Consider the following 13490-nt stretch of genomic DNA (forward strand, 5'->3'; position numbering starts at 1 on the left):
CGGGTCATGCTGGGGTCTACAAGGAGTTGAACCCACTCTTGTTGCCTTCCTGCATGGTTACATGATGGTCGTGCTGTATGGCATAATTGGAGGATGCTCTCAGCAATTTAGTTTGAAGAGAGGGGTTCACCATGGCTGTATCCTGGCCCCCTTTCTTTTCATCCTTTATATTAATTGTCTGGAATCCGTTTTAATTGAACAAGGGATGACCGCTCGTTACCAGCCTTTTTATATGCAGATGACACAGACCTAGACGCACACACGGCCAAGGGTTTTCTGAAACTCCTTAATCTTTTTATTAGTTTCATGGATGGTCTTGGCCTGTTCCAAATCCGAGGTTATGATGGTTGGCTCCAAAAACACTAGATGTAATATATTTCTGGTCAGGGGTCAACAAATCAACAGGGTCAAGCATTTTACCTATCTGGGTTTCTCACTTGATTCTTATTTTAATTGACAACATTTTCTAACTAAAAATATCATGACTTTTAAAAGGGCCATCCATGGTATTAATACATTTTTGGGGAAGGCTTGGGGATAAACATATTAAGGTGAATCTCAATGTTCATACTGCCAAATGTATCACCATAGCAAGTTTTGGATGTGACATTTGTGGATAAGTGCCCATTGCACTGCTCCAGGTAGTCGAAAACATGTTCATGAGAGGTCTTTTTAATGTCCTGCAAGGTATTCCCAGTGAGATTGTTCATGAAGAATTGGGAACAGGATCTATATCAGATGTTATTTGTTTCCGCCCCTTCGCTTATGCTTCTCCCTCTGGCTGAAGGAAGCAGTAAAGTTAGAACTTTTGGCTAAGTTAGACTTTTGGTCTAAAAGCCTAACTTTAGCAGCAGTAAATGCCCTTTGTGAATACCGAAAGTCATAAAGTTAGACTTTCGTCTCAGATTACTTCTGTGAATCAGGCACAATGTATTATTTTCCTGTCACTTTTTTTATCTGGGATATTACATTTGCGATGAGTATGTTCATTTGGATTTTGTATTTTCTCACTGATTGTTTCAATACTTTTTGGAAGTCTTAAGTCTGTTCTATGAAATGTTTTTGCACGTGCACTTAAAATGTTGCTCCCTGTGAGGATGTCCATAAGTTAGGGGTTCAGCCATGTTGGCTATATGTAATGTTGCTCAGCCTTTATAGAACTATACGCCTTTCGTACCTGCATTGTAATCTCTGTATTTCTGTGGACACACCTTGTTTTTAATACAAAGAGTCAGACTCTTTTATTTTTAATTCTTTTTATAAGAGTAAGACTCTTTTTCATGATTGTTTTTATTGCTGTGTATACTTTTATGATTTAATGAAAAAACTGAATAAAGTTATACTACTACTACTACTACCAGTCACAGTCTTTCACAAAACAGACTTCCAACTTTTATTCTATAAAAAATTAAATGCCTTAAGGCCCTCTTAAGGCAGCACTTCTAAATGAGAATGATGCTTCTTGAAATTAATTGGCCTGTACATTTGTGACATGCTTAGGACATATTATCCAAGACATTCCAAAATTGCAGCATAGTGTTATCTGGTAGTATGGATCCTTGGTCTCATGGTACCTTATCTGCCTGGGCCTGCAACTCCTGCCCATCGTTCTTTGCCTGTTGAAGCTCCTGCCGCAGACGGGTGCAATCTTGCAGATGTTGTTTTTCCAGGGCCAGGCACTGCTGTTGGTGAGTGGCGACTTCCTGCAGAAAAATTAAAAAAAGTAATCAACCCTTAAAGAGGCCAGGTAGAATTCCCCAAAGACCATGTACAAAGTGGAACTGATATGAAATGATGGCATGCGGAAGACACATTCCATCATGGAATGTTCATCATGAACATTATTCATATTCTTCAGAATTATTCCACCACTCAATTAAATCCAGAAAAACTATTGAAATGCATTTCTTTGGGTTTTAAAAATAAAACTTGCTCCCATCTTGCTTTTCTCAAAATGCACAAGGATGAGTCCATATCAGCAAAACAGGTACAACAATTTTCAGACTGACAGCCAGTCAACTGCTGTAATCTTTTTCTTCATCGAAGTTACCATATTTGTACATATCTGCTTATCCTGAATATTTCAAAACAACTTTGCCTTTTATTTAATTATTTTTTTCCTTCAGAATTTGTCCTTTTTCAAATATTTGTTTTTTAATTAGTTCTCTTGTTTTTGCAGAATGGTCATCACCTATAAAGCCCTCGTTGAGGCAGACTCATTAAGGAAATATACCCCAACATCAAGACCTAGCTCCCTGTTGAGAACATAATCGACATCTGCAGTTAGGTGAGAAAGGAGTGTGAATGGCCATTAACAAGTAAAATACGCCAATGAATGGCAATGGAAAAGTGAATTCCGTTTTCTTAGCCTCCTTTCTGCCAGTTTTGGCTAGGGAAGTTAAGAAGCTTCTCCTGAACACAAAGCCAGGCTCTCCAGCGGATCCTTGCCAGCCTAACATTGTTCAACTCGCTTCAGAACTTGAAGCTGAGGCAACCGTCTGCTACTTTTAATTTTGAGATGGTTGAGGGTCCTTTTACAAAGTTATGGAAAGAGACAATAGTAAGGTCAAAGTTAAAAAAGACAAACTAAGAGCCATTACATATGAAAAAATATTGTCCTATATCCCTGCTACCTTTTCCATCTAAAATGTTGGAAACATATCCTAATCAACAGAGTATTACTTTCATTGAAACACAGGATCTGCGGGACCCTTCACATTCTGGCTTTCGAAGCAAGCGCGGTACAGAATCCGCACTGGTTGAGGCACTAGATGATATCAAACTATTAGTAGATGTGGGAGAGGCTGGGGTCCTTATCATGGTTGATCTATCTGCAACATTCGCTACAGTCTCTCCATCACTGTTGACATCCTACCTAGCCCAGTGCGGGATTAAGGGTAAGGTCTTGAGTCTTTAAAGATCTTCTCTGTCAGGAAGATCACAGAAAGTAATGGGTGAACAGTTTGTTTCAAAGCCCTTCTCCTTGCTGTGGTGGTACCACAGGGGTACTCCCTAAGACCCACTTTGTTTAATCTTTATTTATCCTCCAATGTCAAGCTAATCCATTCTTTTGGTCCTCGGGTGCTACTGTATGCAGATGACACTCAAATTATAGTTACCATCATGAAGGATGTGCAATTGGTAGCCAGCAACGTTAACAACTTGTAAGAGGGTGATTTTTACTCGAATGAAGGACAATTGCTTATAGCAGTTTGTCTGCAATTCTTCTGAGGGAACAACAGTTGGTTGCCGGAGGCGCTGAGCTTTCCCCCTGTTCCTGTCAACTGTTCAGAAAATATAGAGGTGATCTTGACCATCATCTTTATTTTGACCTACAGGTCACTCGTACAGTCTCACCATGCGAGAACATCATTAGGTCTCTTGAGGAAAAATATTTCCTTACATCCCGATTCCAGTCCTTAAAACTGTAGTCTTGGCCTTGATTTCATCATGGCATGACTACTGTAATGTTCTGTATCTTAACATCAAGAAAACCTCCTTGGTCAAGCTTCAAATGATCCAAAATGCAGCAGGCTTTATCCTTGATGTTCCTAAACAACAATCACTGGGCCAGATGTATCAAGCCTTTTTGAATTCGCAAACGGGCCGATCGCAGAACCATAAAAAGGCCTTTTTCCAACGTATGAAAGGCTTTGGCATTTGCAATTTAGGTAATCTCATTTTTTTGCAATTACCTACATTGTGAATGCAAATAGGGAATCGCAATATGCAAATCCCTATTACACATGCAAGAAGAACTGTGCATTTAGGAAACTCTAATTATCATCAACTTCAAGTTGCTGGTAACCATGTGCAAACTTTGGAAAAGTCACATAAATGCATTTTTTAAAGTGCCATGTAGCGCACACATGCCCATATGGCATGTGTGTGCTTTACATGTGCACACTTTCTTTTTTTGATGTGATTAAGGGGAGGGGGGTTAAGCCCCCAGGCACCCTTGGCTTTCCATTCGCTAATTGCGATTACCAATTTGGTAATCGCAAATTAGCAAATGAAAAGCCATTCTTTCTTATGGGCCTTTGGGCCTTTAGGCCCATAGGAATGAATATAGTCATATTACCTAATAGCTAATCGCTATTTACCGAAACACTATTAGGTAATGTTAAGGAATCGCAAAATGTTTTGCGATTCCTACATACATTGCAATTTACGATTCCAAAATAGCGTTTCAGTAAACATCGCTATTTCAGAATCGCAAAATGTTTGTTTGATACATCTGGCCTACTGTCAACAGACCCTTCAAAGCTGCACTGGCTTCAGGTGAGGAAAATTATAATTTTCAAATCCTTGAGCAAAGCACACAAGGTTCTTAATAAACAAGGACCAAGGTTTATTAGATCCATGTTTCACTGTTTTGTTCCTACCAGGACACTTCGTTCAGCAAGTCATAAGCTGGAAGTGGTCCCTAGGTTTCGTCTGGCCAGATGGGGTGGCAAATCTTTTGTTATTGCCATAGCTAAATTAAAGGCACTCTCGCCACCTCAGCTGGCAGAGATTGAAAGCCATTTGACATTTAGTAAACAGCTTAAAATATAGCTCTTTATCCTACAGATGTTTTAAGATTATTTAGGGAATGTTAGTTTCCCTTTCAGGAAAGACTTTTTAGCGCCTTGATGCCCGGTTGGGTAGATGTTGCGCTTTATACTATGTTTTTCATTTAATTTCAACTCCCAATATAGAATAGAGGCTGGTGTAGTAAGGGACATGTGGCTGGAAAAAGATTATCTAAGAGACTAGTAACACATGCACATAAAGTATTCACTACAGTCTTAAGGAATACATGCTTTTTGAGTTGCAAAGTTATTTTCACAGTGAACTGTTGAGAGGTATTATAATGGAAGATACTTATTTCAGGCCTATAATTGAAACATCTTCTCATATCTGATCAATTCTTGACCAAACAGAATAAAAGTATAGGCATGGCTTAATGTATATGTTTTCATTTGGAGAGAGAAAAGACAGAATGTTTATAATGTTGGGTAAAGCATGTTCCTATTGTAGTTGCCGGTTTAAAGTTTAAATAAAAAAGAATGTTTTACACCATAAAGGAGAAAACAGGTGTTTGCTATTGCAGCCGCTGGGATGTACCTAGACCCAGAGGGTAACAGTGCAGACGTGAGGCCCAGTCAAAATGGGGGCCCACAGTTGAGCCATGGGTGCTGCAGAGGACTTCAGGCCCCTAGTGTGGCCGCATCTGGTTGCTGCGAGTCCCTTTGCCCTGGGGCCACAGGCCCGAGCAGGAGCTGCCTGCGACGGTGACAGGGAGCGCCAGCATCCAACTGTGAGAGGTGGCTGATGCATTCTTGGTGCCTGTAGGAGAAAAAGGTGAGGGACAGGGAAGCCAAACGGATATGACAGCGGAGGAGTCACGGAGGCGGTGCGCCTATGAAGGACCTTGCAGCCAGGGTGTCCCCGGCATCTGGCAGGTCATATAGGAGGAATGTACGCCCAGGAGAACTGAGCGGTGGACTCCTCGTCTGGAGCTGTATTTGCCTCCCTTGCCTTAATTATGAGAGGGAGTGAACCCAGCCGAGGCCTCGGGTCTACGGGCCTTCGCCAACACTGTTGGCCACGCGGGCAAAAAGAACAGATTATGGACGGAATGCTGAACAAATCAAACATTCACCTCCAGTCATAGATCTGGGTTAAATCCATCATTTTGTTTTGCTCCCCACGCCATTCCAGTTTAGACCCAGCCATATGCAAATCACCCTTGAACCTGCTCCCCATGGGAAGTCTAGCCCTAACTGCCAGGCCAGGTCCTCCATGGAGCAGACACAAGCATCCTGGGACCGGTTTCAGGGTATCATCCCTCATCAGCCAGGCTAACTCGAATCTGACGGCACAGCGAGCACGGGGCCCACGGCTGGGCATACCCTTCCCACTTAGGGCGACAAATGCAAAAAGAACAGATGATAGGGCAACAGATGCTCTAGGTTACAAATATGGGGTGGAGGGAAGTTGAAGGGGCGGGTTGTTCTGTTTTTCAATGTTTGACCAAACACTTCGCTGACACTTTTTTTCCACAACAATTGCTCACAATCTGGAGTGAAAAGTCTGGGAGACCCAATATACCCTTGCAGGCTTGGGCAATGAATAAACAAGGGTAAAGGCTGTCTGCAAGGGATTTCGTTTATGCAAAATTTTTACTTATTAGAAACTCTTGAAGGGGTAGGTCATCAGCGATCAAACCCCAAAGTGTCTATGGACAACAACACTGAATGAGAATAAATGATATAGACCACACAGGGAATCCTAGATCAGTAGAAATATTTATATTTTATATGCCAGAATTAAAAGGAGTACATACTCAAAGAACACATAAGCAAAAATGTCATGAACAGATGTAAAATCAAATGAATCAATCAGTTCATAACAAACATCAACTACCAACATAATCACAAAGTAACAGATCTCCACAAGAGAGTAAACGTCACTTTGAAAGACATTGAATTTCTTTGGGTGTTGATGAAAAGGTCGACGTTTCGGTCTTTGTGACGTCAATCCCTTAGACCATCATCAGGACAATTGTTTTTTTGCAAAGAAAGACCCTTCCGTGTTTGAAAAAGCGTGTGTGAGGCCTACACATCAAGTGTGGCCAAAATGTGAAATTGCGGTCAGGACCGTCACTGGTGGGCGATATAGATAGATTGGCACTCCCACAAACACGCCTATACCCACACATAAGTGGAGCACAAGCCCCTGTCACGCATTGACCTGATTTGGCTTCCAGAGGCAGGTGTCCTCCAGCTTTCAAGATCGGGACCCTTTCCCAGAGGTGTCTCGGACCATGCCCCCCTCCTACTTCAGTTTGGTTCCCCAAGGCGACACTACACCCCATGTCGCTCATTAAGAATATGTGACGTTACAACGCATGCCATTACATCGCATGCCGTTGCAACGCAAAACTTTACCCCGACTTTCTGTCGGGGGAGCGCTGGAAGTTGGAATAGATTAATTTTCAATTCAAACTCCAGTCTGTGCAACAATAGGGAAGGTAATGGAGTTAAATCCAACACCTTCTACCCACTGCTGCACACTTTTTGCGTTGCAACGGCATGCGATGTGATTGCATGCGTTGTAACGGTTGCGTTGAAAAGGTTGTTTCCCGCTCATTAACACTTGGCATATCAAAGAATTGTCAGTCTTGTATAAAGCTTGGGGTGCTCTCCAAAAACACCCGAAAATATGGACGTGGTGGGCAGAATACAGAGGAATCGAATTAGCACCAGTTGATAAGATTCACTAACTCCTGGATAAAGAAAGTAAGACATTATGTGGCTAAAAAGAGACCGTATCGCGCGGAACTACTGAAAGTCATGAGTTATGCAGTCAAGAGGTGTTTTTACAAATGTATGGGGTGGAGGTGTTGGGAGAATGACAAGACAGCTAAATCTTCTGTATAAGAATATTTGTTGCATTTGCTTATTTGTATTATGGGCCCCCTTGGCCGTGTGCTCAGACTTTATTGAAACAGAGATCCGCTCTTATCTTGAGGTGAAAGGGAGCACGATGTTCCTCAGCCAGTACGTTCTGGGCACCCAACAAACCCACATTTAGGGGGGTGATTAAAGGTTATTTCCATGCTAAAGAGGTGCAAAAGCTGTTGCAGATGATGACTTTAGAGGCCCAGATCCTCTCCCTGGGTCAGAGCACCCATCAGCCGCCCTCTGTTGACCTGCACTGACAGGTGGTGTTCGCAAAGTCCTGCTTGTATCAGATCATGCTAGAAGAAGCCACGCAGTGCTGGAGAGCATTGGCACAATGGGTATATGAACAAGGTGATACATTGGGGAAGCTTTTATACTTGCTAACCACCAGAGGCGTTACCTCTAGAGTGGTGCCCTCTATCAGAGATGCAGAGGGAGGCCTACATGAGCATGCTCACTCAGTGGCACAAGTTTTCGCAGACTATTTCCAAACATTTTATGCGAGGACACCTCAACCCACTCAGGAGATTACCCACCGAGGGATGCAGATATTCTACTGGCCTTGATAACCCTGTCATCGGCTAAGGATCTGGATCAGCCAATCATAATGGAGGAGATCGGGGAGAAGCTCTCCGCCAAGACTCCTGGGAAAACCCAATGCACTGACGGTTTCCCGGTAGAATATTTTCCATGATTCCAGACTCTAGTACTACCCTACCTGTTACCGCTGTACCCTGAGATGGTGGAGCGAGGGACGTTTAGATACAGCAACGATTGTCGTGGCCACTAAGCCAGGCCAACTGTTGACCAGATGCCCCTCTTACAGGCATACCTCTCTTAACAATGCCGACATCAAGGTATTTGTCAAAGTCTTAGCTATGCCACACCCTGCCCTACTTGATTCATCCTGATTAATGTAGTTTTATGCCAATCAGAGGCACTCAGCATTGTGTTCAGAGGGTCCAAGTGGCCCTCTCACAAGCCCATCGCCTTCAATGTCCCTTAGCACTGCCACTAGTGGATTTTGAAAAGGCCTTTGACACAGCTGACTGGTCCTTCCTGGACGCGATGCTGAAGAGGACCGGGCCGGGGCCTCACTTACATACACTTGTCATCTCCAACAACCCAGCCACCCAGGTCCGGGTAAATGGGACCCTTTTACGGCCACTCACAATTGGCAGAGGCACCCATCAGGGTTGTCCCCTTTCGCCTCTTTTATTTGCCCAGGCGATCGAGCTCCTAGAAGGCTCGCATTCAGGGACGGTGTTGGGATGGGGGTCCGGTGGAGTGCAACCCGCTACATGTCGATGACATATTGGTGTTCTGGCAAACCCACAGATCTCAGATTCATGTTGTATGGAGATCCTACAATTATATGGGGACGCATCTGGTCTCCGAGTGAATGAATCCAAGTCCATGTTGGTACCCTATTGCTGGAAATGCGGACAGCAGTTCCTGGCGATCTGCATTCCTGTCACGCGGCTTGCCCTTTAAAGCCTTAAGCTGACCCTCTTGGTCAACAGGATGAATGGAGACCTGCAGAGGTGGGGCTGCCTGCCGCCGAATGCCCTGGGGAGAGAAGCCCTCTTTAAAAAATGCCTTTGCCCCATTTTTTAAAATATTTTCTCTAACTTCCCCATCCCATTTCTAGAGGATGGTTCCAGAGCCTGGCTCCAAATATCAACACCTTTTTTTGGGCTGGAGGCTGCCGTCGAGTGACTTTTGTCAACGGCCGGCACTCCCCTTATGACAGAGGGATCGGTATGGCAGACCTCTACTGTTATTACTTGGATTCAGCTGGTCGGACTCAATGATTGGTTCAACAAGGGGCGGGACGACCCATCTTACCGGGTGAAGCTAGCCTTGCTAATCCAGGACAGGCTGATGGGCCTGCTTTATTGGGCCCTGATCCCTCGAACACTCCCCAACTGCACTCGGGTAGCGCTACCATGCTGGAGGGCAGCAACCCGCTTTTTTGGCTTGATCGCAAACTTACTGGGTTGACACCCTTGTGGCAGGGGAGACAGTTGCAACACATTGCAGGTCTGTAAGGCTTTGGGCTGTGGGATAGACTAGGCATCACTCACTTTGGGGATGTTTGGACGGACACTGGCATGCAAACATTCCAGGCGCTGCAGGACCAATATCAGCTGTCCCATACCCAGTTCTATAAGTAACTGCAGCTGTGGCACACCCTTTTGGCCAATATTCCTGCTGACATGCTGTTCCAGAATTTAGCCCCCTTAAGGCTAAACTGTTGATGCGGAGGCTGGGTAAGTAAGCTATCTCCCAGATCTATCGTTTTCTAGTCTTAAATGCTCCTGCCCGCTTTCCTGGGATATGTAGGAGGTGGGAGACTTGGGTGGGTGAGCTCAAGGACAAGAAGTGGCGTGAGGCTAAATTGGCCCCCAGTGAATTGGCTATACCTGCAAGCCTCCAGTTGGTCCAGCTTAACTACCTAGTCCTAGACATTGCGTACATGACTCCACAGTGGCTCCATTGAGCCGGCAGGATCTCCCAAGCCAACTGTGCCCATTGTTCCCTACCAGAGGAAGACTTCTTCTTCTTCTTAATCATATCAGTAACAAGTCTCCTCACATGATTCATCACTCAAAATTCACCTTTAAATTAATTTTGCAAATTGAGCCATTTTTAAGAGTTCTGAAAATATACACATTTTTGTCTTGGAATACACAATTTCGTCATACATTTGTTAATTTAACCAAGCAAAAAGTTACAATTTAGAAGTCTGGAATGCACACAGAAGATCTACTGGCATGTACCTGGAGAGCTACCCGTTGGAGAAGCCTGGACTAAAGCAAGGCTTGCATAGCAGCTCTGAGAGGTTACTAGCATTAGGCTTGAAACATAGATAATCAGGCCCCCACACAGTCTCTAACCAACATTAGTTTTCTAAAGAGCACCAACCTCGTTCTTACTCCTGCTCCATGGCACAAGCTCCCACACTGCCACACTTCTCATCGGTGTTGATTAGGGGAAGGCGAAGCAGGTCATGTCACTCACTACAGAGGCCATCTATGCTCCCACAACAACTCTTGCATCCACACAACTAGTAGCTTGCATACTTCAACAAGTGCTTGTGTCACTGGTATTTGGTAACTTTGGAGAGTTAGACCCCAGGGTATTTCCCTCACTGCTGCACACTAAAACTGCAAGTATGTTGGCTTAAGGAGATTTGGAGTTCTTTAGCACAGTCCCTTCCAAGTGAGTGCTACAGGGCTAAATCGTACACAAGTAATCTCTATCTGATGCCCTCTAACATCATCTTTCCATATCAGGAATAGGCCACACATCAGACTCTCAGTTTAAACTCATTGGTTCTAATCTTGCTAAGGGTGACTTTGTTACCACTGACTGGTGTGGAGTTGTCTTATTCTACTTTCTTGTTGTGCTCCTAAATTGCATGTGACTCTAACATCATGCCTTGTTAATGGCCCCACATGTGCATTACAGCCAGTCACGTGAATGAGGACAACCAATGCTTTACAGGGTTAAGGTTGCCTAATCTGTGAAAGGAAAGCTCTGCACGTGCATTCAGTATATCCAGCAAGCTTACTAATAAAAGGGGAGCTGGTCCTATTCAGTAATTGATATTCTCACCTGCTGATAATCCTTTTCTTTCTGCTTTATCTTCTGCTCTAGATTGTGCTTTGTTGCCTCCGAGTTTTGTCTCTGGCACTTGAGCTCTTCAGAGAGATTCTTCAGCTTCTGCTCCAGTGTGATGCGCTGGAGGGAAAAAAAAACAGTAATGAAACAGTACGAATGACATTGCCCATTAGCTAAGTCTACAAAATCCTGCAGATCTTGTGTTTTTATAATACCCTACTTCCATGGCCAAAACAATGTGACTGCTGCCGGATTTAAATCTCTTAGGGCCACATGTATGAAACAATTTTGCATTTGCAAACAGTGCAAAGCGCAAAATTCGGCCGTTGGCGAATGCAAAACAGCTTTTCATGATGTATGAAAGGCTTTGTAGTCGCAATTTTATAAAATCGCAAAAAATTGTGATTACCTAAATTTGGTCTAGTAATTGGGAATCACAAACTGCAATTTCCTTAGCACATGTACCAAGCATTTTTTAAATGCAAACTGTGCATTTGGGAAAAGGCTATTACCATCGACTTCAAGCCAATGGTAGCCATGTACAAATTTTGAAAAATGCACAAAAATGCTTTTTTAGAAGTGCCATGTAGCGCACACATGCCCATAGGGCATGTGTGCATTTTACAGTGCACTTTGTTTGGTGGGGTGCTTCAGGGGGGCCTTAGATATCCGGGCACCCTTGGCTTTGCTTTACCTAATTTGCAATTACCAATTAGGTAATCGCAAATTAGCTAATACAAAACTATTCGCACCTAAGGATTGAAGTAGTATTACCTGTTAGCAAGTCTCTATTTACCGAATCGCTATTTGGTGATATTAAGAAATCGCTAAATCTTTGGCGATCCTTACAAACATAGTGTTTTGTGATAAACAAATAGCAATTTAGTAAAAAATGCTATTTGGTAAGTACAAGATGATTTTTGATACATGGGGCCCTTTCGTACTTCTCTACATCTGTCCCTTCAATGTATCCTCCCCCATGTTGCTGGAATGTTGTTGTGTTCATTTCCTTACATTGGCTTCAGATGCCTCTTGCTTTCCCAGTTAGATTCTCCATAGCATCAATTGGCTCCTGCAATTTCTTACCTTGGCCTATTATGCTCTGTTACGGCTATACCCATCTCACCATAGCCTTTGTTGTTCCTGCTCTCAGGGTCCCCATCTTACCTTGGTCTCGTTTTGCTCCTGCTGCACTGCCTGGCGTTGCAGTTCTTCTTGCAACTTAGCAGCCTTCTGCACCTGCGCTGTCAAATCACCTCTAGTCCCGTCCAGCTGTCTCTGCAGGTCCTGGCATTTACGGATGAGAACCTGCTCCTCGGATTGCTGAGTCTGTAACTGGCTCTCCAGTTGGGACACAGTGCATCTAAGTTCTGCAGAACACAAAGAGAAGAGTGACCATCCCCATCTGAGTACCCGCTGAACAGGCACCTGTAGACCGATAACAAGAAGCAACCCTAAAAGCATTAAAAGGAGTAAGAGAACCAGGAAAAAGAAAAAAAGAGCCAAAAAATATAAGCGAAATAAATAGACAGTAGAATGGATCAACAGGACAGAGCGCCGTAAGAACACAAGTCACCACCAAGCTCTGGAAGGAGAAGCAAGCTATGAAATTGCTAACAAGGTGTCACTGCCTTCCGTAGACATCAGCAATGCTCCTCTTGCTAATGGAGTTCACTTATTCTTACCTACATTCTCGCGTTCAAGTGGCTCCTTTCCGTTGACCTCCTGAGACTTTTCTGGGACTCTGGTACAAGTGCTGCCCGCATTTTGAGGTGAACGTCGGTTGACAATGGCCGGAGAGTGAGGATCCTGGCCCCATGGGGTCTGGGATGTACGGACCACTCTGTGTGGGGTGCTGGAGCGCTGTATTGGGCAATGCTCTTCTTGCCAAGGAAACCCTGGTGATTCTCTCCGTTGGGGGGCTTCCATGGGGCTGTTGCTTCTACTCAGCTGTAGTTGTCGCTGTTGGGTGACAGAAAGGCACTGTCAAAGTGTGGGAAAGAAACTGCCAATTGACCACCTTTCAGTACTGGGTGTTTTTATTATTGTTTCATTTCCATCACTTCAATGTCTACACTTGAGGTGTTTGTGCTCTGTATTTACCAATTCTGGGAGCCTCACTGTCTAAAGGGTAGCTTGGAGATTGCTTTTGGTACCTCCAAAGATAGAGAGGGAGCACTGTCATGACTTAAAGTGTAGATTATCTTGCAGAAGAACACAAGACGCAGTGACACTTGACCACAATATTCACATTAGCAATCAGTGAATGATTTAGCATTTAAAAAGAGGCACGGTTCATACATCATGATATATGTAGGACACAATGCCTGAGCTCAGAAACCACATTGATGAACTGGATACCACTCTGAATATAACTCCAGACACAACTTTACAATAAAGGAGGGGCCATCA

At 43.9% G+C, this 13490-nt stretch overlaps 1 protein-coding gene across 5 annotated transcripts in view; it reads right to left on the reverse strand.

Annotated features, from left to right (window-relative positions):
- LOC144781595 (uncharacterized) overlaps positions 1–13490 on the reverse strand; it is a 483894-nt gene that overhangs the window by 225468 nt on the left and 244936 nt on the right. For all 5 annotated transcript variants that reach the window (XM_078660513.1, XM_078660514.1, XM_078660512.1 and 2 more), the window contains exons 6-9: positions 12764–13040; positions 12246–12448; positions 11073–11198; positions 1575–1703 (exon numbers count right to left, since the gene is read on the reverse strand). In XM_078660513.1, coding sequence (XP_078516639.1) covers positions 1575–1703; positions 11073–11198; positions 12246–12448; positions 12764–13040 — 735 coding nt within the window. The remainder of the gene's footprint in view (positions 1–1574; positions 1704–11072; positions 11199–12245; positions 12449–12763; positions 13041–13490) is intronic.

This window comes from Lissotriton helveticus, chromosome 9 (assembly GCF_964261635.1).
Source record: "Lissotriton helveticus chromosome 9, aLisHel1.1, whole genome shotgun sequence".
In the NCBI taxonomy this organism is placed as follows: Eukaryota; Metazoa; Chordata; class Amphibia; order Caudata; family Salamandridae; genus Lissotriton; species Lissotriton helveticus.